At 42.8% G+C, this 25,746-nt stretch overlaps 1 protein-coding gene across 1 annotated transcript in view; it reads right to left on the reverse strand.

Moving 5' to 3' along the window:
- The window catches only part of cdh13 (cadherin 13, H-cadherin (heart)), a 518,891-nt gene that overhangs the window by 323,214 nt on the left and 169,931 nt on the right, over positions 1-25,746 (reverse strand). Inside the window, exons 3-4 of the mRNA XM_036954055.2 lie at positions 17,463-17,674; positions 9,523-9,636 (exon numbers count right to left, since the gene is read on the reverse strand). Coding sequence (XP_036809950.1) covers positions 9,523-9,636; positions 17,463-17,674 — 326 coding nt within the window. The remainder of the gene's footprint in view (positions 1-9,522; positions 9,637-17,462; positions 17,675-25,746) is intronic.

A 25,746-nucleotide genomic window follows, 5' to 3' on the forward strand; every position in this document is an offset into this window, starting at 1 on the left:
TCAGAAGATGGGCAGGGACTCTGCTGTCCTCGCATCAGGGAGAAGCTGGATTCACCATTGGGGTGCCAGGACAGAGAAGAGCTTGGACTAGGCTGAACGGAAGCTGCCCTCCTGTAAGGATGGGATGTAGTATTTGAGCATAGCCTGAAGGTAGGGAGGGGCAGTTCCTCTTGCTATTCCGTAGGTAAGCACCATGGTCTTGTGGTGGATGCGAGCTTCAACTGGAAGCCAGTGGATTGTGCAGAGGATTAGGGTTTGATGGCACAAGTGGGGAGCCCAGCCAATGGTGAGTTGTAGTAGGCCAGACGGGAGAGGACATGGGCCTGGATTATGACCTGCACCGCTTCCTGTGTGAGGTAGGTTCGTACTCCACTGATGTTTTAGAGCACGAACCTGCAGGAGCGAGTCACTGCTTTGATGTTTGCAGAGAACGACAGTGTATTGTACAGGGTCACGCAAAGGTTATTTGCTCTCTGTGAAGGCGACACTGAAGTTGTCAACGGTGATGGAGAGTTCAACCCCGGAGGAAGAGCAGTTCCGTTCGAGGTTGAGCTTGAGATGGTGGGCCGACATCCAAGTTGATACATCTGCCAGGCACGCAGAGATGCGTGTTGCCACCTGAGTGTCAGAAGGGGGGAAGGATAAAAGTAGTGTCATCCGTATAGCAATGATTGGAGAGACCATGTGAGGATATGACGGAGCCGAGTGACTTGGTGTGTAGAGAGAAGAGGACAGGGCCTAGAACCGAGCCTTGGGGAACACCAGTAGTGAGAGTACGTGTTGCAGACACAGATCCTCTCTACGTCACCTGGTACTGTAGGAGTGGCCTACCAGGTAGGATGCAATCCTGAGTGGGTAGAGAAGAGGATCTGATGGTTCACAGCGTCTAAGGCAGTGATAGATCTAGGAGGATGATAACAGATCAGAGAGTCAGCTTTGGCAGTGACACAGAGAAGAGCAGTCTCGGTTGAGTGACCCGTCTTGAAGCCTGACTGGTTAGGGTCAAGAAGATCATTCTGAGAGAGATAACGAGAAAGTTGATCAGAGACAGCACGCTCAAGTGTTTAGAAAAGAAAAGAAAGAAGGGATACAGGTCTATAGTTTTTGACATCAGATGAGTCGAGTGTTGGTTTCTTGAGGAGGGGAGCGACTTGGGACATTTTGAAGTCACAGCCAGTGATCACAGCCAGGGGACACAGCCAGTGATCAGCGATGAGATAATGAGGGAAGTGAGGAATGGCAGAAGGTCTCCAGAGATGGTCTGGAGAAGGGAGGAGGGGAGGGGGTCGAGCTGGGCAGGTTGTCGGGCGGCCAGACCTCACTAGTCGCAGGATGTCATCTGGAGAGAGAGGGGAGAAAGAGGTCAAGGCGTAGAGTAGTCCTGTGTGAGTGAGACCAGTGGACTGAATAGGATGAGTGAATGAGTAGCGGATGTCATCAACCTGGCTAACAAAGTCGCCCACAGAGAAGGAGGAGGTGGAAGATTAAGTAGGGAGGAGAAGGTGGAAAAGAGTTTCCTTTTATTTTATGTTGCTTTTCTTCCACTCAAGTCAGCAAGAAGACAACTGGCTCTTGATGACGTCCGCAGTCTAGATTGAAGATAATAATTAGATTATTAGTTTGAATCAATTGTGTTGAGGCCTGAGGAAGGCCCTAAACAAGTCTCGAGCCAACTAAGTCATAGACCGTTCTCTCTGCTACCGCACTGCAAGTGGTACCAATGAAACATGTCAAGAACAAACAGGACCCTGAACAGCTTCTACCCCCAAGCCATAAGACTGCTAAATAGTTAGTTAAATAGATAGTTAAATAGTCCGGGTAGCTTTTGGTTAACTATCTGTAATGACACTTTTTACACCAACTCTTTTGACTCATCACATACGCTGATGTTACTGTTTATTGTCTACCCTGTTGCCTAATCACTTTATCCCTACCTATATGTACATATCTACCTCAACTACCTTTAAAGATGTCAAAGTGTTTTCACGAATTGTTTTCAGTATCTTAATGTTGTTTTTGTTTTGTGTTTTCTGATTGTTTCAGTGCATGCATTCAACAATTTGGACAAAGGACTTCCACAGGGGCCGCCATCTCCAAAGTGCACTCAAAAGGGGCTCTGAACTGGATTTAGTTGTTGTTATTTAAATGTTGTTATTCTCTTTTAAACTTCCATTGGTTAAAATGTCATTGCTCAGTTATCACTTGGCTCATGTAAATTCTGTAGTTGCCCCTTTAAACATCCTAAGGTGTTCACATTTCTCTCATGTAATTGAAAAATACTAAATAACCTCTAGTGACTCCCCATCCCGCATGAGGGAGCGTAATCACCGACTGACACTAATTAGCATAACGCAACGGACATAAATATTCCTAGAAAATATTCCTATTCATGAAAATCACAAGTGAAATATATTGAGACACAGCTTAGCCTTTTGTTAATCACCCTGTCATCTCAGATTTTCAAAATATGCTTTACAGCCAAAGCTAGACAAGCATTTGTGTAAGTTTATCGTTAGCCTAGCATAGCATTTTGTTCAGCTAGCAGCAGGTAACTTGGTCACGGAAATCAGAAAAGCAATCAAATTAAATTGTTTACCTTTGATGAGCTTCGGATGTTTTCACTCATGAGACTCCCAGTTAGATAGCCAATGTTCCTTTTTTCCAAAAATATTATTTTTGTAGGCAAAGTAGCTCCGTTTGTTCTTCACATTTGGCTGAGAAATCGCCCGGAAATTGCAGTCACGAAAACGCCTAAAAATATTCTAAATTAGCTCCATAATATCGACAGAAACATGGCAAACGTTGTTTATAATCAATCCTCAAGGTGTTTTTCAAATATCTATTCGATAATATATCCACCGGGACAATTGGTTTTTCAGTAGGACCGATTGGAATAATGGCTACCTCTGCATTTTACACGAGAATCACTCTGGGAGCATCAGGTGACCAGTTGCGCAATGTAGCCGCTTACGGGTATTCTTCAACATAAATGCGTAAAACTACGTCACATTGTTGTAGACACCTTGGTGAATACGGAGAAACAGTAATCTGGTTGACAGCCCATTCACTGCTCAATAGGGAGGCATTGGAACGCAGCGCTTTCAAAACATGAGGCACTTCCGGATTGGATTTTTTTCAGGCTTACGCCTGCAATATCAGTTCTGTTATACTCACAGACAATATTTTTACAGTTTTGGAAACTTTAGAGTGTTTTCTATCCTAAACTGTCAATTATATGCATATTCTAGCATCTTGTCATGACAAAATATCCCGTTTACTACGGGAACGTTATTTTTCCAAAAATGAAAATACTGCCCCCTAGTCACAAAAGGATAAACAACTTATTTGGGAAATACTCAGTATTTGCTCTTTTTTTCATTAGAATTCTGAGGATTTCAAGTATAGTATTGCACCACTTAGCATAATGTTTAATTGTGAGATAGATAAGAGGAAGTATTGGATTTATTTATTATTTGTTAAGACATTGAATACATGTTTCGTTTAGTTTTCTCTGTGTGAAGCAAGTTCATTTGAAGTTATGTTATTTGTTTTCCGTATTCTCAAAGTAACCAAAAACATGATGTAATTTGCATATTCATAATGAGTTTGCAGAAAATTTACATAAAACAGTAGAATGCTCGCCAAAAGTTTCCCAGAATTGTTTGCCAGAAGTCGCTGCATATTTGCCACAACAGTTTGCCACAAAACTAAATTGCATGTGAAGACATGTGGCAAAGCCTTGCCACAACTCTTTGCCAGAAGCCTGTTTTTTTTGGTAAGGGTTTGTTGCTCCAGCTCCAGAATATTTTTAGTTCACCTGAAATTATGCTTTAGTAATAATGGTCCAACATTTACAAATGAGTTGTTTGTACATTTTATTTTAAAATGATATGTTGATTCATTCAATGTTGATTCATTGAAGTGGAGTGTTTAAACTTGTTTTAATCGTTAACTTAAAACTATTATTCAAGATGAACTAATGTCAATGTTCATTAATCACAGATCACAATTCTGCAATAAAATGGGTGAAGGGGAACTGTCTCCAATTTGTGTTTCTGTCTTGCTTTCTCAAATGAACATGACCTTTTAGTCCAGTTGTGAGCTCTCCAATCTGTTGTATTTGATTGTCAACATCTCAGGATATCAGCTAAAGTGAACCCATTTTGCTAATTATAATGTCATGCATCACCAATGCAGCCACAGGCCTACAGTACGATGGCATTAATGGCCTTATGGTATGAGCATGTGTAATACACCCCTTGTCATTGTACATCTGAAGCAGAGAACAGCTAAACTCACACATTGTTTGCATATTGTTGAGCTATATATTCTCAATGTAATATGATACCAGTAGATTATGTATATGAAGTTAACCATAAACCAGATTTTCTACATGATTTATCTGACGTGAAATTGTTTAATGCAAATCCGACACTTGTATTCTAGGCACATTACTGTAAATGAAAATAAGGAGCAGACAATATGTAGGCTAATAAAAAAAATTACAAAAGGGAAATAATGGGGTGTGGGGAACGTTGTAATTATACCTTGTTTATTTGCTGAGAATGATTTTACAATACAGAGACAAAATCAGAAGGTCTAATGGCTGCCTTGCCTGGTTCACCAACTACTTTGCTGACAGAGTTCAGTGTGTCAAATCGGAGGGCATGTTGTCCGGTCCTCTGGCAGTCTCTATGGGGGTACCACAGGGTTCAATTCTCGGGCCGACTCTTTTCTCTGTATATATCAATGATGTTGCTCTTGCTGCGGGCGATTCCCTGATCCACCTCTATGCAGACGACACAATTCTGTATACTTCTGGCCCTTCCTTGGACACTGTGCTATCTAACCTCCAAACGAGCTTCAATGCCATACAACACTCCTTCCATGGCCTCCAACTGCTCTTAAACGCTAGTAAAACCAAATGCATGCTTTTCAACCGTTCGCTGCCTGCACCCGCACGCCCGACTAGCATCTCCACCCTGGATGGTTCCGACCTAGAATATGTGGACATCTATAAGTACCTAGGTGTCTGGCTATACTTCAAACTCTCCTTCCAGACTCATATCAAACATCTCCAATCCAAAATCAAATCTAGAGTCGGCTTTCTATTTCGCAACGAACCCTCCTTCACTCACGCCGCCAAACTTACCCTAGTAAAACTGACTATCCTACTGATCCTGGACTTCGGCGATGTCATCTACAAAATAGCTTCCAATACTCTACTCAGCAAACTGGATGCAGTTTATCACAGTGCCATCCGTTTTGTTACTAAAGCACCTTATACCACCCACCACTGCGACCTGTATGCTCTAGTCGGCTGGCCCTCGCTACATGTTCGTCGCCAGACCCACAGACTCCAGGTCATCTACAAGTCTATGCTAGGTAAAGCTCCGCCTTATCTCAGTTCACTGGTCACACCCACCCGTAGCACGCGCTCCAGCAGGTGTATCTCACTGATCATCCCTAAAGCCAAAACCTCATTTGGCCGCCTTTCCTTCCAGTCCTCTGCTGCCTGCGACTGGAACGAATTGCAAAAATCTCTGAAGTTGGAGACTTTTATCTCCCTCACCAACTTTAAACATCTGCTATCTGAGCAGCTAACCGATCGCTGCAGCTGTACATACTGTAGCCCATCGGTATATAGCCCACCCAATTTACCTACCTCATCCCCATACTGTTTTTATTTTATTTACTTTTCTGCTCTTTTGCACACCAGTATCTCTACCTGCACATGTTCATCTGATCATTTATCACTCCAGTGTTAATCTGCTAAATTGTAATTATTCACTCCTATTTATTGCCTACCTCCTCATGCCTTTTGCACACAATGTATATAGATTATGTTATTGACTTGTTTATTGTTTACTCCATGTTGTTGTCTTTTCACACAGCTATGCTTTATCTTGGCCAGGTCGCAGTTGCAAATGAGAACTTGTTCTCAACTAGCCTACCTGGTTAAATACAGGTGAAATAAAATAAAATGGCATGGAGGAGGATTGCGGAGATTGTTGGTGTTGATGGTGGGTGAAGAGAGATTTGCAAAAAAAAGTCAAAGCCACAATTTCCTTTATCCAAAGTACCCATTCATGTGCATTTTACAAGTAGACCTATCTATATATATATATATTAGTATAGGTAGTGAACTATAATCATCCTGACAGAGGTATAATGAAAGTGCCTTAAGCTATACTATATGAGAATCATAATGTTAAGATACCATTATCCAATCGGTATCATATTACACGGGAAATTCATGCATTTACGATCTTAGAATGTGTGTTACTGGTGGTTTCCATCCTTCAGTGGGCAAATATCACAATTTAATTTAGTCAACACATTCACAAATGGTTTGATCACTGCTTTTAAGTTTAGGTTGATTGAGGTTCAAGCAAACAGTGTTGTGCAAATCTCTACACCCACCACCAACAATCTCTGCAATCCTCTTCCATGCCATTGACCTGCTAATATAGAATTGGAAAACCAGACACGGCCATAATTTGCATAAAGTAGAGCAGAGCTCAACTTTTTCTATCGCTCTGCTAGCAGGGTTCTCGCCACTCACCTTCCCACAATTTCTCTGCATGCTCTCATTAAAAATGAATGGGGGCGGAACTTCTCTTGCCGAAGCTGCGTCTGGTCAAAATGCACTGGAGTAGAAACACCAAAATACAGGCCATTTCAGATCAAAATGTTCCCCTTTATCAGGCTCCCCCTCAGAGGGGTAACACTTATGAGAAATGAATGGCTGTCATATGCTGGTAGTGAGGAGCATAAGGAGGAGAAGCTGTATCCATGTGGTAAATCCATTTTGCCTGCTCTCCGATGTATAGCTTCCGTCATGTCAAATAGCCCACATTAGCCTGCCTCCTCATACAGGACTCACTGGGGGAGAAGAGGGGAGATCAGATAGAGAGTGAGAGAGAGACAGATAGGCAGAGAAAGAGAGAAACAGAGAGAGATGGGGGTTGGCAGGGGGTCATTCCCACCACAGTCTTACAGAGCTTCTCCATACTCTGTACCAGAGGATTCTAACATAATCTCTCTATAAAGGGATGACTACTTCAAAACATCACGGAGCTAGTCAACCCTCGTTCTGCCATCAGTGGAGGCACATCACTGATGTATGCCATTACATGATTCTCGTAACAGTGAAATTAATCTTGTATGGACAGAAATGGAAGGAGATGAGGTATGATGTACAGTATGTACAGTATGTAATCAGTAGTGACTAAAGAACACCATTTACAAGCTGTATGGTTTTTTTTTTCAACTAATTTAAAAAATGTTCTAGAACACCTATTGAACTCCTGTAAACCAAATTAATCTGCTGACTGTAGATCTACCTGTCTCTCTCTCATTGGGGGCCTGACTCCCAACCGAAAGGTCGCTGGTTCTTATACCTGAGCTGACAAATCTGTCAATGTGACCTTAAGAAGGGCACTTAACCCTACTTATCTCCAGGGGTGTCGTACTACTATGGCCTGTAAAATAACACATTTCACTGCACCTATCTGGTGTATGAAACAATAAAAATGTTTTCACTACTCAGAAACTGAGAGGTAAATGGGGAGAGCTACAATACGGCTCCACCACGGACTCTCCAGGGCCCCAGATACAACAGGACAGAGTGGGAGAGATACAGTACGGCTCCGCCACGGACCCTCCAGGGCCCCAGATACAACAGGACAGAGTGGGAGAGATACAGTACGGCTCCGCCACGGACCCTCCAGGGCCCCAGAAACAACAGGACAGAGTGGGATAGATACAGTACGGCTCCGCCACGGACCCTCCAGGGCCCCAGATACAACAGGACAGAGTGGGAGAGATACAGTACGGCTCCGCCACGGACCCTCCAGGGCCCCAGATACAACAGGACAGAGTGGGAGAGATACAGTACGGCTCCGCCACGGACCCTCCAGGACCCCAGATACAACAGGACAGAGTGGGAGAGATACAGTACGGCTCCGCCACGGACCCTCCAGGGCCCCAGATACAACAGGACAGAGTGGGAGAGATACAGTACGGCTCCGCCACGGACCCTCCAGGGCCCCAGAAACAACGGGACAGAGTGGGAGAGATACAGTACGGCTCCGCCACGGACCCTCCAGGGCCCCAGATACAACAGGACAGAGTGGGAGAGATACAGTACGGCTCCGCCACGGACCCTCCAGGGCCCCAGATACAACAGGACAGAGGGGGAGAGATACAGTACGGCTCCGCCACGGACCCTCCAGGGCCCCAGAAACAACAGGACAGAGTGGGAGAGATACAGTACGGCTCCGCCACAGACCCTCCAGGGCCCCAGAAACAACGGGACAGAGTGGGAATAAAGATGCCATGGCTTTAGAAGAACTTTGTGCAATTATCCATTATGTGCAAGGCTCAGCTTGGCTCCAGAGTGGCGCTGCATCTCTGTGCAAGATGTGTCACTACAGTCCCCGGTTCAAATCCAGGCTGTATCACATCTGACCGTGATTGATGTCCCATAGGGCGGTGCACAATTGGCCCACCATCGTCCGGGGTAGGCTGTCATTGTAAATAAGAATCTGTTCTTAACTGACTTGCCTAGTTAAATAAAGGTAACATGTAAAAAATAACAAATAAATAAAAAAGTGATGTCTCTCTTTTAATATTTCATTTTCAGACTCTCTGGGTGTTCTGAGATATAGTCTGATCGGCTAAATGCACACACACAGACGCGTTGTTCATGTCTTAGTGTTCTTTTGCAAATGAGGCTGTGAGGAGTAAATTATGGAAGGTATAAAGTCCAATGTTTCCCATTAGGGTTAAAAAGTTCTGGTAACTTTCTCCAAATGTATTGGTGTTCCAGTTTCAAACACATCAAGGATCTTTTTTTTTTATCCATCAAAGGAATTCCTCGAGTATGCACACAAATGTTTCCTTCTATCCATCAAAGGAATTCCTCGAGTATGCACACAAATGTTTCCTTCTATCCATCAAAGGAATTCCTCCAGTATGCACACAAATGTTTCCTTCTATCCATCAAAGGAATTCCTCGAGTATGCACACAAATGTTTCCTTCTATCCATCAAAGGAATTCCTCGAGTATGCACACAAATGTTTCCTTCTATTCATCAAAGGAATTCCTCGAGTATGCACACAAATGTTTCCTTCTATCCATCAAAGGAATTCCTCCAGTATGCACACAAATGTTTCCTTCTATCCATCAAAGGAATTCCTCGAGTATGCACACAAATGTTTCCTTCTATTCATCAAGCCACCCATTTGATTTGAGTGTTATCCAAAAAGTTGAGATTTTTTATTGTTACAAAAATCTCAAATCAAAGCACTGTTGTTATATTCGTTAAGTGTAATTGTGTACTGTTTAATGTTTAAATACTGATTATTCATGTTATTCACAGTTCACATATGAGGAGAGGCATGTTTTCACTGGAATATGGATATCCGCTTTGCTTGACTGTGAATAACACTTAATCAGAAGGTCAAGCAGTCAGTGTATTAGTGGAGCCCGAGGTGGGACGGACGGGTGAGGCTTACCGTGCCAATGACTTTGGGGAAGGGCGGCTCCATGTTCTCATTGACATGCATGCGAGGGGCGAACAGGGCTCTCTTCGATCTGTAGGGCTGGATCTGTCCAAGGCCAAGGATCTCCTACACAAACAAACACAAAGAGAGAGGGGTGGCATTCAAAACACATCACATTGAATAGGAAGGCTGTACAGTAATGCACACTGAGCATGAGTCTATTCATACACACAATACAATCAAGTAACTGTACAGTTCATTGTGCTGCTCTTGTAGTTCTTGCTCACATTGAAGAGTGTGTCACAACACTCATAATGTAATGGCTGTACAGTATTGTAAGCTCTAACACACACACACACACACACACACACACACACACACACACACACACACACACACACACACACACACACTCTGTAGGCATATGGCTTCCTATCCCCTCTCATCTCCACCATGATGACCACTGATTGGTGGAAGAAAGGACATACAGGTAACTGCCAAAATAAAGGAAACACTTGAGTAAATGAGGGATACAAAGTCTATTGAAAGCAGGTGTTTCCACACAGTTGTGGTTCGTAGAATGTATGCCAAAGTGAATAGAAGCTGTTCTGATGGTTTGTGGTGGCTCAATGCTCTATTAAGACGCTATGTTGGTGTTTCCTTTATTTTGGCAGTTACATGTACATTGATACTGTCATTCTAACACCTGTCAGCAGCTGTCAGATAGGGTTGTTCTGGAGAGGCAGTGAAGAGAGGAGGCTATCTAAGACTGACACAGCAACCAGTACAGTCTTTAGAAACATACATTCATTTGGATGGAATTACAATCTAACAACAAAATTAGACTGTTATAACCTTGAACAGTAAGTCATTAGGTTTGATGTAATTGCATTGTTATGCTTCCTTCAACAATCTAATTGACTCGATCTTTTCAGACTTGGGGGAGTAGAAAAAGAGAGGAAGATTGAAAGAGAGATATACAGCGATATGAAAAGAAAGACCGAAGGAGAGAAAGATGAAAGATGACAATGCTCTCACGAAGAAAACCTATTTACTCACTTTTTTTTAACCTATTGTTGATTCAGCCAGAGCCTATTTGAAATGTTAATTTCCATCTTCAAAACACTACAGAATCTAGAGGAACAAGAAAAAGTGTCATGCTTTGTGACTAGTTCTGTCACAGTATGGAAAGACATTCAGTTTACATGTGTGTATGCGCGTATGTGTGGCTCACACTCATTAGCCAATGTGCATTTGCAACTGTATGTAAACGTAATAAGTGGTATGGATAAGTAGCTTTTCTCCCTTGTACCTCTCTCTTCTTCTTTCCTCTCCTCGTCTCTCTTTCCCCCTCTCCTTTTGTAAGTTCTAATGCAATTAGGGCCCTTCTAGTAGGTAACGTTTTGGTGAAAATTATATTTGGCATTCACACTATTGACTCAGGACTCAAATTGAACACATTTGCATAGCTGCAATGACCCAAGCACCAGGCTCTGGCTGTTCATTCAGCAGGACACATGGCCACATAATGCTGCCTCTGCCCGCCAACACATACACAGGCAAAACGCCTGCATGAGCAATGTGAGAGCCTAAAACTTCAAAGGAGACTCGTGCTTTTGTGCACTCATAGATATACAATATAATAGCTAGAGACAGCGAACACACAGGACAGATGGTGGAGAAGCATAGTTGGATCACTCACCTGTAAAGTGACCAGTGGCAGGCGGGGAGCTGATATGACTCTTAACATGCTGTATATATGACAGTGGAGGACATTGGAGGAGTTTTAAACATGGCAAATTTACATAGTTCAAATTGACTGATGCTTTTGTATATTGCAAAATTACAGAAAAATTTAGCATTTCTATGACCACAGTGTAATCGCCACATGTATGAATAGGGCCAGGATAGGAGAGGAGAGTGTCACTGTGCTGTGCTGGCTGGGTGAGCAGCAGCCGCAGTACCAACGTGACGTGTCAGGGATGAGAGAACATCCAGCAGTCACCATCTCTCTCTATGTTTTACATACACTGTCTTTTTGACTTTCTCTCTCTTATTCTCCCTCTCCCTCTGTCCCTTCCCTCTCACCCTTCCCCCCTCTCTGTATCTATCTCTGCCTCCCTCCTCCGTGACAGCCCTGTGCCCACTCGGTAGAGGTCCTCCTGATCCCCGCCCTGGCATGGGGTATCCAATCAATCAAATGTATTTATAAAGCCCTTCTTACATCAGCTGATGTTACGAAGTGCTGTACAGAAACCCAGCCTAAAACCCAAACAGCAAGCAATGCAGGTGTAGAAGCACGGTGGCTTGGATAACTCCCTAGAGGGCCGGAAGAAACCTAGAGAGGAACTAGGTAATGAGGGGTGGACAGTCCTCTTCTGGCTGTGCCGGGTGGAGATTATAACAGAACATGGCCAAGATGTTCAAATGTTCATAGATGACCAGCAGGGTCAAATAATAATAATCACTGTAGTTGTCGAGGGTGCAACAGGTCAGCACCTCAGGAGTAAATGTCAGTTGGCTTTTCATAGCCGATTATTCAGAGTATCTCTACCGCACCTGCTGTCTCTAGAGAGTTTAAAACAGCAGGTCCATGCCCACGCTGCTACCAGAAACAACAGTTGGCGCCATGGCGACAGTCCGGTCGATAACCAGAAGAAGCAGTTGTCCTTCCTCTTTTATGGCACATCATACATTTACAATCTTGTACACAATGTTGTGCTGCACTGTGAGCTGGCAGTGCTCGCCCCTGTTAGAATGACAGAGAGGGACGAGGTAGGAGGGGTGGGTGCTGAAGGCAGTTGTTTACAAAGCTGTACGTTGACACGGAGACAGAGAGAGCACACTGACTGCTATACTGGCAACTCACTCCAACTCACTTTACTTTCCTGTTCCAGACAACCTCCAGAGGTCATATGAAACCTATCAACACAACCAGAACAAGGTACATAAAGTACATAGTGTCCTGTAACAGACAGTGTTTTCCAGCCACTGACTGACTCTGAAATCCCTGAAGCAGTCAACCAGAGTGTCACATAACTACTTCAGATTAAATGGACTATTATGTATTTAAATGCAAATTCATAGGTGGGTTGTCTCCTATGATTGGGTTCCAAAGCTAGCTCCTGGCCTTTGGGTGGCCTGTAAAACCTAACTTCCGTAAGTATGACCACATCAATCCCAGAATGCATTGCTCCTGGCTGCTTTATTGCTATGATACAGTACGATACCTTTATTTTTAGCAGCTCAATGGAAAACAGCAGAGTGATGACAGGTATTACACTGAAGATGGAACACACTGTCACTATCTCTTTCCTGTGCTGAGAGATGAAGGGTGCAGTGAAGGGATGGGGGCTTAAAACCCATCAATGCTCTGCATGCGGTCATTGGGGATATTGATGAGCACACTCCGTTTGATACACATACCTAGCTACATTGTCAAGGCCAGAGAGGCGTGAAGCTCGCACTGAATGCTGGGAGACTAAACATAACGTGTGTCCCCCTCTCCTGCCTCGCTGTGCAGGTGATGAATAGGCCTAGCGCTGGGCTCAGTTCTGTGACACTGTAACACCCCACGAGAAGTTAGTCATGAATCTTTGTTTCCTGTCCATAAATTACTGCTGCACCAACACCTCTCTCTCTCTCTCTCTCAGAATGTTTGAATTCTCATTAGGGAAGTGAGCACCAAGATGTGCCAGGAACACATGGGGGGGGGGGGGGGGGGGCTCTGAATACATTTGGGCAGTGGAGTTGATGTGTGTGTATTTCAGAGTAGGACGACGAAGAGGAAGTGAGAGAAGTGTTGATGGTGGGGGCTTTTGTTTGACCTGGGATCTATAGGCATTGCGACAGACAGAGCCTTCGTCACTCACAGACTGAGAGCAGAGTTACTGCGGCAGCAATGTCACGTCCTTGTCCATTCTGCCATTCTTCCCCTGAATACTATATTGAGAAGTCTCATTAGTCATTCCTGACTGTCTGTTGGAGTGGTGTTCAGTACGAACAGAGAGAGAATGTCAGAGTGTAACCTGGGACTACACCATTGACACAGAACACATGTTAGTCTCCAGCCACAACAAGCCAGCACTGAGACACAACACAACATACACAACCAAACATCACAAGAAATTAAATAAAAACAACAAGTCTGGTTGTTGTTATCACACAGAGGGATCACCACCAGCTGTGACCTGAAGAGTTCAGCAAAGCACTTTGTAAGATTGCTAAAGACCACTTAACTTGGCAATACTGCCAGACAGGGATGAGGACAGCACCAGGCAGACTGACACAGTGACTCAGATCTCTAACTGCCCTGCCATGATTCTTCAGTACAGCAATGGCTGAGTGGCAGGCCTGGACATGACTTACCACTAGTAACTACAGGTATATGACAAAGAGCCCATGTGAGGTGAACAACCAGGAGAGCAACAGAGAGGCTGAGTAGAGGAGAGATGGTACTGTGTACTGATGGTACTAGATGGTACTGTGTACTGCACAGCTGACGGAGACAAACAACACAGTACTTTAACGGAAAGAACAAGTGAGAGAGCAGGTTTTAAACTGCAATAGGAGCGGGTGTAGTATGCACCGTCAACTGCTGTGTTGTGGCAGCATTGTAGAACTGTTTGTTATCCATCAAAGACTAATGGAAGGAAGTGAGGACTTGATCAAAACATTTCTCAGTATGCAATATTACATTTATTTCAGAGTGAGATGGCATGGAAGAAAAATAACTAAGCCAACTAAATAGTTTTATTTTGCTCTTATCAATTGTTATATTTAAATATGGCTATTTATTTCCCAGGGGGCGACCCTTGTACTATATAATGTAACAGAAAGAAAATAACAGAAAAATAAACAAAATGCCATATCTTAGCGTGTGCATTTTTTAAAAATTAAAATGCTTTCTTCCATTAATTCTCACATTGATCCCCAGCAAAAGATAATACATTATTCTGTGAATTCAGAGTTTCCTCATAATGGCAATCATTTATCAGCAGCCTCCCTCCCTCAAGCTGAAGCCCACATTACCATCTCGTCCTCCTCTGAGGAATTAAAAACATATTCTACCCCCACTCAGACAGCACTTATCAATTATCAAAAGCCAATAAATCTACAACAAAGACACTATAAAGATACTATAACATGAATTATACAGGTAACTGACAAAATACAGGAAACACCAACATAAAGTGTCTTACGAGGGCATTGGGCCACCATAGGTCAGAACAAATTCAATGCACCTTGGCATAGATTCTACAAGTGTCACGCCTACTCCCGCTCTCCCTTTCTGGCGCTCGAGGACGCCAGACTGCCTTTCATTACGCACACCTGTCACCATCTTTACGCACAGCAGCGCTCATTGGACTCACCTGGACTCCTTCCCTTTGTTGATTGCCCCGTCTATAACTGTTTGCTCCCCCGGTTGTTCCCTGTGTCAGCATTAATGTTGTTATGTGTTCACGTCCAGACACTGTCCTGTCCTGTTCCATGTCTGTCGCCATTAAATGTTCACTCCCTGTACCTGCTTCTCGTCTCTACCAGCTTCGACCCTTACAACAAGTGTCTAGCACACTATTGGAGGGATGTGACGCCATTCGTCCACAAGAAATTCCATATTTGGTGTTTTGTTGATGGTGGTGGAAAACAGTCTCAGGCGCCACTCCAGAATCTCACAGAAATGTTCAATTGGGTTGAGATCTGGTAACAGACACGGCCATGGCATATGGTTTACATCCTTTACATGCTTATCAAATAATTCAGTGACAACTTATGCCCTGTGGATGGATGTCATCCTATGAGGACATAGCCCTGGTAGCCAAAATAATGGCCTGCCCAGCATTTTTATACATGACCTTAAGCATTATGAGATGTTAATGGCTTAATTAATTCAGGAAGCACACATGCGTGGAAGAACCTGCTTTCAATATACTTTGTTTCCCTCATTTGCTCAAGTGTTTCCATTATTTTGGCAGTTACATCAATATATACACCCAGGGACATTTCCGCTCGACATTAGTGGAGAAATGGAGGGGTTGGAGTAATGAAAGCTTGGCAACAGAGACGTGTTTTAAGGGAACAAAACAGTTTTGTACTGTCATTTGCTGTGGTTGATATTAATTGTGATTACAGGATGGCACTGTAAAATGTGAAACCCATTTATATTTTTCAATTTTATTCTGTTTCCTCTTAATCTATAAAAGCTCTGTTCCTAACACCAAATCAAATTGCCATGACCTCAGCCTGGTACGACTGGTTTGCCCAACACAACCTCCAAACACAATCCTTACAAAACCCTTTCCAGACTTTGGGGCTTTCACCAGAGACAGCAAGCCTTGTTTGGTGGATCTATTGGGGAATAATTATGATGATTGAGTCTTGAAGTCTACATCACAGAGATATACAGTGTATGATAGAGGCGGAGATGAGGGTGATGGTTCTGTTGCTTTGTTCTTTGGTTCTGCTTCTCAAAGCAGAGAGCCTCTGTAGATTAATTGATTGTGAAATAATGAGAGCTCTTTACCAATCCACATTAAAGGACTCATCCAGTCTCATCTGCCTGTTTTCCCTCCTTTTCTTCGCCTGTCTTTCTGCCCCTTTTGTGTTCAACCCTTTTCTCTTTCTCTTCCTCCTCCTCAACCATAACCCTCTTATGTCCAATAGTCTCCTCTGTCTCTCTATTCTTACTTTCCCTCTTTGCCTAATTAATGAGGTTCATGTATTCTATGCCATTAACACTAATATCCCCCACTGGGTAGGCCTAGAGCAGCAGAGAGATATCAAAGAGCCAGAACAAAGGGAGGAGACAATGGATGATCTGGCATCGGAGCTGGTCTGACACTGCTGGGAGTTCTCTCCTACAGAATGAATTCTGAAGAAAAATTGGTTATTGGGCCACGGCCACCCAACTTTTCTTAACTTTTTCTTTCATTATAGCACTTAGTCATGTCAATATGCATAATGTCTTGTTAACCTACGACAAGGAAATTACATTTTAGAAACATTTTATTTAACTAAGCTTCTTTTAACTCGGGAGACAAAAAAAAATGTTTTAAAAACAGAGCGCCTTCGTACTCGCCAAGAAGAACATTATGGTGACATTACTCATGAGGAAACCTTCTCTCCCCATTCACACACAGAATGGAGATGACTCATTCCCTTATGTCCTCCCAGGCTTGCCAAAGACATAGCCGTGGACTGGCAAACTAAATAAATAATGGGAGAAGCATAAACAAATGAAGGCAAGGTGACGCACAGAGACAGTGAGAGAGCTACTCATTAGGCTGGGAACCGGAGAAACTACACCAGTGGGACACCTGGGCAGGGAGCAGGGAAGAGCGATGATTGGAGGGGAGGTAACGGAATATTTGAGATGGCCCTGGGAAATGTTTTAATCAAGTTGGCAGCACTAGTGCTGGCCTGGAGGGCGGGGACAGGAAGGGGCTGGAAGGCAAGTGGAGGGGGTAATGCATGGAGTGACTTTGATACAGGTGGTTTTGTGGATCATTAAACAGAAATTAGTTACTGTATTTGGTATTTTGAATACTAACACCATATATAGAAGGAACACATTTTTATTTTAAGATGAGACTGAAGATTTAAGTGGTTAAGGTTTGGCGACAATGAGCACAGTGGGCAGTTCTGGGAACTGTACTTGAATAACAAAAGTGAGATGCAGACATAATCACAGTCATTTTCGCCAACCACCAGCTCTCCAAACCCAAATGAAGTCCACTCATCCACCCAGTGGAAAGAGGAAGTCACTTTAAATAAGTGTACATTGTAGAAAAATACAATGAAAAGACACAGCTGTCATTTCAAAGCTTTGTTGTGCAGTCTGTTGCACACTTCTTTCCACAGCTATCTTATTAAATGATGAGCTCTGAACAGCAACATTAATAGGAGAGTATCTATCTGTCATAGTCAGAGGCATCCATTGGCCAGCTACTCACCCTGAGTGTTTGAGGAGATCTAGGTGGAGCTCCGACAATGTCCACCTGTGCCATGTCATCAGCCTGCTCGTTGACCCCGTGGATAAACATGACAGTGCCGCTGTCCATCACGTCTCGTCTGGCCACCAGGTTCATCTCCTCGTCCACCTGGAAGTCCGGGTGGGACACCTCGAACGCCAAGCCCTCATTCCCCGCACAGTCATCAAAGAACACTGTGAGAGAGAGAAAGAGAGAGAGAGAGCGAGGGAGAAACAAAAGACCACAGCTATTACCAACACTGTTTAGACAGCTTTTCTACATGGTTGTGTTGCGTTCCTGTGCATTCCAGGGTCTCTACCTATACTACATATCTACATGTGCTGTCTCTGATCAGCAGCAGTTTCTTCTAGGGTTCAGTGATCTCTATGCATGAGCAACATCACAGGAATAACCAAGGTAGCTATTCAAATACGATAACCTTAGGTTCCCTCTCTGTCAATTACAAATAAACACATGAACAGATACACGCACATATCCGCATCTGCTAATGCTGTACCTTCTATTCATAAGTATGCTGTGTGAGTGTGATTGTTTGCTTTCATTTAATAGCGATCATTAACACTTCAATGAGCTTTTATCAAAGCCGTGTGCTTTGCCTAAATGTCCCTCTCCACCCCTCACCATCCACTTGCTGCCAGTCTATGTCGTTACCAGGGACATGGTGTGGTAAATAAGATGTTCATGAGCCATCTCACTCTGTGTGAGTGTGTGCGTGCGTGTGTGCATGCTTGCATGCGTGTGTGTGTATGCCACCCTGTACACATATGTGTAAAATGCCATTGTCGTCTGACAGAGAGATAGCGCCACTACACCATGGTTTATCTTCTCTGATCGTGTTGATCCTATCCTTATCTTGCTTTGCCACACTCCCCTTCCTGGCCCATCAAGTACCCTTCCCTCAACCCCCCTCCCCTTCCACTGTGAGGAGCCCAAGAGGAAGGTGGTGGGGGTGAGAAGACAATACCTCCGTTTGGACTGTAGACTCTTTGACTTGTCTTGAATGAGAGTTATCACATACTGCCTCAGGCATGAACATAACCTTACACCAGCTCATGGTTAAATGGTCTGATTCAATTTGAGATCATAGTTGTTTGAAAAACATGATGTTTTCTGGGATATCCATATATTTGAATCAAATCCAATTGTATTTTTCACATGCTTCGTAAACAACAGGTGTAGACTAACAGTGAAATGCTAACTTAATCCTTTCCCAACAATGCAGATTTAAAGATTGAAATTAAAACTATAAACTAAAAACAGATAGTGACACAAGGAATAAATACTCAGTGAATAACAAATAACAATAAGGAGTACAAATAATATGGCCATATACAGGGAGTAGCAGTTCTGGGTGGATGTGCAGGGGTACGAGGTAATTGATACTGTTTCCTGAAATCTGAGCCAGCAGTGGCTAGGTTAATAACAACACCATTTACAAATGAGCCCACTCCTCCTCAGAAGGAATCCACTGTTGCTGCTTTATGGAAAATCCCTTTGCTTTACAGTCGGGACAATGTTCTACATAATACATCCATAATAAATGAATTTCCTCTTTTCTTCTTTTCTCTACACAACAGAAATATCCTTAGCAGCGTATACTCCCTAGCCCTGGGAACTCTTAAACTGAAGAACACTGAACATCTCATCTGCACATTCTGTTTATAATGGAGAGCCAAGGACAGTCTTCAATACAGTGCCCTCGGATAAAACTGACTCTCAAGTGGGAAGAATGGGAAAGCACTCCTTTTTAGTTTACCCATGAATCAACCTATATTCCTGCTCTCAACAGCTTATAATACTCACATTAAATGTACATGTACATCTGGTGGCACTTCCAGCAACCCTGGGCCAGATGCTGAGCTAATTGTAGTGTTGTACATTTAATGTTGAAAAACCCTCTAAACTCTCATTACCACTTATTATCAAACAGTTGGAGCTACGCTTTCATTCCATTCAACCACCATGGTAACCCACTGCAACAATTAGCACCTGTTGCTTAACTGCAGAAAATGACACACCTTAATTATTATCTTATTTTTTTTATTTGAATACAGTATATCATTTGTAAAGCGAGAGGTTAAGCGGTTGGTAGGATCATCAACACACACAATCGCCATCTGTAATTTTGCCAAAAAGCCAAATACCCCCAAACAAACACCCAAACACACCCAGCTGTCCATGCAGACATTATGATGTGCAGCGGGCCATAAAAGGCAGGTTATATGGAGGGAGGCCAGGTTTTACGAGGATGGCTGGCACACTGTGCCACTGCCAGTGCAGTGACAGAAGGGACATGATGAGGGGTTGATGAACAGTTACAGCTACATGGTGGTGTGTCTCATGTGCAGCGATGTTCTGTTCTGGGCCTCCCACTGATCTCTGTAACACTAACAAGCCCACCCTGCCCTGCCAACGTCCCTGTCATTAGAATTACTGGCATTATGAGGAACGGGGGGCACAGCAGAACACACTGGCTGTGCATCTATAAAAATTGATATTTCAGTCCCTTTCTTTATCTCTCTCTCTCTCGCTCCCCCCTCCCCTCTCTATTTCTTCTCCTGTCTTAGTCAGTCTGTACTGTAGGTTGGGGGGATCTATGAATGCTTCCATAATAAGATCAATGCCTTTTTGTTGTGGACAGAAGATAAAGGAGATGGAAGGAAGTCTTCCTCCAACATTGATGAAGCCTGTTTTAGGCCCTCAGCAGTGTGTCTCCTGTATTTGTTGTGTGAAGCTGAACTGGGTCTCTCCTTCTTGCAGACTCTCTACACCTCAGGACCATCTGAAATTGGAAACCTCTACAGTTAGTGCTGTGTGCCTACCAAATCAATAGGAATCAAATCTATCAACGTACTCGCTCAATGCACTTAACCTTTTCAACTCTGTTGTGGGGCCTTTTTATCGCTTTCTCCACCACAGCCACTTTAAATCTCCCCTCTGGCCACAATCACACACTCACTCTGTCTACGGACTGACAGGAGAGGAGGGAAAGAAAGGCAATGCTTCACCATGCCAGTAGAGGTTGAAAGAGTCAACAGAACTCCATTTCTATATTCAATTCTCATTGCTAACAAAAAGCATGGCAGGTAGGTAGCCTATTGGTTAGAGTGTTGGGTCAGTAACCGAAAGGTTGTTGGATCGAATCCCTGAGCTGACAAGGTCAAACTCTGTTGTTCTACCCCTGAACAAGGCAGTTAACCCACTGTTCCCCGGTAGGCAGTCATTGTAAATAAGAACTTGTTCTTAACTGACTTGCCTAGTTAAATAAAATAAAAATGTTAATTTCTATCCCCATACAACTCTTCATAGCCTGCAAACAGTGTCAGAAATTTCAAAGGCAAGCAGCGAGCGTTTGATGGTATTCTAATGTTGTCAGGTTTTGGGGGGATTTCAGCGGGAGCATGGCGGGATGTGCTTTGATGTCAAGTGACAATGGCATTGGCCCCCTCGTCCTCCAAGAAGTGGCTATGAGTTTAAACAGCACTGCACAACATGGATTAGCTGGCTAAAACCCCTTACTGAGAACTGTGTGGGCTTTCTTTTTTTACAGTCACCCAATTTGACATGAGTTCCTTTTAGGCCATAAAACCAATCATGGTAATGTAAAATGGTGATCTGTCCTCTCATGACTGTGCTTGGTCCTTTAGGACACCGTAGCTAAGTAATATGGTATTACTGCATAGCTACTGAAAATCCCGCATGACACTTTCAGAATGGAATTAACTGTCATACATACGGTAGTATTTACGATTTGTACTTTTTGGAACTTAAGCCTGCAAAATGATTCAAATTATGAGCAGAGCTGCTCATTCAGATAGTTATTGCAGATGTTTAATTCCATTCAAAATGTAAATAAATCATTTATAAACCAAATTGCTGGGTTCATTACATGTAAGTAATGACTAGTAATGTAAACTTATTTTGAAGGATATGTCATACATATGGCAGTACTTACACTTCGTACTTTTGGGAATTTAAACCTGCAAAAATGTTCAAATATAAAATAGAGCTGCTTGTGCAGCTAGTTATTGCAGATGTTTAATTCCATTCGAAATGACAATAAATCATTTCGAAACCAGTTTGCCGGGGTCATTATATGTACTTCACCCGAAACAGTTTCTGTTTTCTCAAAACTCCTATGCCTTAATAAACAAATGGAGGTGTAGTTGTATATGATGCTTGACATTACCATCTCCTTTCATCTAACAAGCATTCTGATCATCCAACGCTGTCTCTTGAAAGCATTACGGTTATGTTGTGAGCATCCTAAAAGGGTACGGAAGAAACACAACAAGTCTTTGATAGGCGGTTGAGAAATAATTTTGAAGACAACAGGAAGCTTCAGATGTGTAACCTTTTCTGCTTGGCTTTGATCGAGGGAAATGGGATTACATCTAACAACTCATATTTACTTTGGATTCCTTTTTATTGTCAGGCACGAAATACATTTTTTTTTTTATGTCAGGTAATAAGGTTTTCCTGCTCAGTGTTGTGAAGACAATTTTCTGCCTCCTAACTAAATGTCAAGATGTTATGATGGGGAGAGATGGGAATCTGAAGACTAATCTGAAAGGTGACAGTGTCTGCATCAGAGCTGATAGCTGTGTCCTATTAGAGTGTGCTCTGCCTCAAAAGGCCTCGCAAAATCATGTCGCTAAGTAATCCGGCATTACAGCGCTGTGCTGCTTTTGAAACTTTTGAAACGTAATTCCATTTACTGCCAGAGTTTCTCATTTGTGAGGAGCATTGTGTACAACACACACAGCCTTTAAGCGGGAACAAGGCTGTGCTTCTACTGTGAGCAGAACATCCCAGGAGGCTTTCACACCAGGGTCTCACTGTTAGGAGGACATTTAGAGAGCTGGAATCTGAGGATTTCAGACAAGTTCTGCAAAAAGTAGAAGCAGCATGTCTGATTCCATATCAAACTTCTCTGATGCTTAATCTCCCTTTCTTCTCATTTTCTTCTCTCTCTATCTGTCTCTCTTGTGCTTTTGCAATTTCTCTCTTTTGGTCCCTGCTTCTCGCTCTCTTGCTCTCTTTCTTTTGCTCTCTCTCCTTCTATTTCTCTCTCTTACTCTCTCCAAAATATGAAATATGGTCGATGAAGATAAGTTCAAACAGACCACTGATCTTAGTGTAGCTCTAGGGACTGAAAACACAGCCCAAGCCAGGACACAGAACAGGCAGACCATAAGAAAATGAGAAACTGAAGTTATTTAAATCATACATTTGAATAATATCTGACTGGCACAAAATCACTGTAATCAAATCAAGTCACATTAAATTGTTTTTTTTCACATGCTTCGTAACCAACAGGTGTAAACTAACAATGAAATGCTTACTTACGGGTACTTTTCCAACAATGCAGAGTTAATATAAATATAAAACATGTATAATAATAGAAATAGTGTCACAAAGAATAAATACACAGTGAATAACGAATAAGAACAACGAGTAAAAAATAACATGGCTATCTATAGGGAGTACAAGCACCGAGTCAATGTGCAGGGGTACGAGGTAATTGAGGTAGCTATGTACATAGAAGTAGGCATAAAGTAACTAGGCAACAGGATAGATAATAGACAGTAACAGAAGCGTATGTGTGTGAGTGTGAAAGTGTGTATGAGTGTGTGTGTGGCAGTATATAGTATATATATATTTTTTGTGCGCGTGTTGTGTGTGTGGGCGTATGTATTGTTTGTGTGTGTATGTGTGTGTTGGGTTATCAGTGTAAATATGTCTGAGTGTGTCGGTAGAGTCCAGTGTGTGTGCACGGAGTCAGTGCAAGAGAGTTAGCGCAAAAAAGGGTCAATGCAGGTAGTCCAGGTAGCCATATGATTAGCTTTTAAGCAGTCTTGTTTAGCAGACTTATGGCTTGGTGATAGAAGCTGTTGAGGTTACTCTTTTGGTTCCAGACTTGGTGCACTGATACCACTTGCTGTGCGGTAGCAGAGAGAACAGTCTATGGCTTGGGTGTCTGGAGTCTTTGACAATTCTTTGAGTCTTCCTCTGACACCGCCTGGTATAGAAGTCCTGGATGGCAGTGAGCTTGGTCGCAATGATGTACAGGGCCGTACTCTGTAGCACCTTGCGGTGGGTGCCTTGCAGTTGCCGTACCAAGCGTGATGCTGGCAGTCATAATGCCCTCAATGGTGCAGCTCTAGAACTTTTTGAGGATCTGAGGGCCCATTCCTAATTTCTTCAGCATCCTGAGGGGGGAAAAGGCACTGTCGTGCCCTCTTCACAATTGTGTGGGTGTGTGGTCCATGTAGGTTTCTTAGTGATACTGAGAAACTTGAAGTTCTCAACCCACTCCACTAAAGCCCCATTGATGTGGATGTGGGCGTGCTTGCCCCCCCCCCCCCCCCCCCATTTCCTGTAGTCCACGTTCAGCTCCTTTGTCTTGCTGAAGTTGAGGGAGAGGTTGTTGTCCTGGCACCACACTGGCAGGTCTCTGACCTCCTCCCTATACGCTGCCTCATTGTTGTCGGTGATCAGTCCTACCATCGTTGTGTCATCAACAAACTGGATGATGGTGTTGTAGTTGTGGGTGAACAGGGAATACAGGAGGAAACTAAGCACACACCCCTGAGGGGCCCCCGTGTTGACAGTCAAAGTGGTGGATGTGTTGTTGCCTATCCTCACAGCCAGGGGGCAGCCCGTCAGGAAGTCCAGGATGCAGATGCAGAGGGAGGTGTTCAGTCAGGTCCTGAGCTTAGTTATGAGCCTGGAGTGGACTAAGGTGTTGAATGCTGAGCTGTACTCAATGAACAGCATTCAGTGGTTCCTCCTTTAAAAGTTGCATCATACTGCAGCACACCTTGCGGGTTGCTGCAGCATTGTATGGCACGTTATTTCACTGTCAGCTATTTGTTATGTAAATGCAGGTTAGTGCAAGTTTGACAACCAGAGATCAATGTTGAGAAGCATTTGATAGTCTCCCATATTGGCATTACTAGGGAATTTAAAACCTTTTTTGTAATAACACAGTACATGGGATTGATTTTAAGAAATTTGACTTAATTAATTTGATTAATATTATGTTGTTTCTATTCCGAGAAAAAGTGAAAAACAAAACCTAGGATGGAATGGAAAATATTGCGCTCTACAACGTGATGGTCGGGAGTAGGCTACAGCATAAAAGGATTGGAGGATTGTAAATGAATACCTATGGTAGGCCTACATTATATCTAAAAAATAGGATCTGTGAGAAAATCTAAGGGGCTTTTATAGAATTCTAAATGAATTAATAATATTAATAATAGCTTTGTTTAAAAAGTAACAATATTTTGGAGATTGTGTTTTCATTTAATCTAGAGTGAGTGAGAAAAAGGCAATTATTGAACAAGGGGTGAGACATTCTCACTATATCACGGCCGTTAAAAGAACTGGACCAAGGTGCAGCGTGGTGAGTGTACATTTTCTCTTTTATTCGAAATGACGCCGACAAAACAATAAACAATACAAAACAAAAAGTGACGCTTAAGGCTATGTGCCATCAAACAAAGTTAACTTCCCAAAAACACAGGTGGGAAAAAGGTTACCTAAGTATGGTTCCCAATCAGAGACAACGATAGACAGCTGTCCCTGATTGAGAACCATACCCGGCCAAAACATAGAAATAGAAAATCATAGAAACACAAAACATAGAATGCCCACCCCAACTCACGCCCTGACCAAACCAAAATAGAGACATAAAAAGGATCTCTAAGGTCAGGGTGTGACACACTAATTTGTAAATAAAGCCAGTTTGTTATTTAGAATTATTTATTTTGGGAGAAACTTAACTTGATTATTTAGCAGACATCATTTGCATATATTCAGTTAACACATATATCTTAAGAATATCATGGAATTCATTTAACATTTTTGTTTCTCCATGCTTTTCTCAGAGAAGCAGGGAATAGTGCTGAAATAAACGTTTATAGCGGGAAGGCCATATATAACGATATTTTGGAGATTATTTCATTTTCAAAAAATTGACAGTGAGCGATTGTAATCTGAATAAAGGCCAAAATAATATTAATGAACGCCAAAATATAGCCCTGCTAATCCATAATGACGCTGTACAACGTGACCATGTGTGTTTGAAAGAATATTTTCCAGTAAGCAACAATTTGTTTGCCTTCATTAGACAACTTTGTTGCAATATTTATGTTATTCAGTGATATTTATTTCCATAGTAATTCGCTATGGATCCATAACTAAAACAATATCCACATATTGAAAGTGTATTTTTATC

This window comes from Oncorhynchus mykiss, chromosome 2 (assembly GCF_057628025.1).
Source record: "Oncorhynchus mykiss isolate SJ-2025 chromosome 2, ASM5762802v1, whole genome shotgun sequence".
NCBI lineage: Eukaryota > Metazoa > Chordata > Actinopteri > Salmoniformes > Salmonidae > Oncorhynchus > Oncorhynchus mykiss.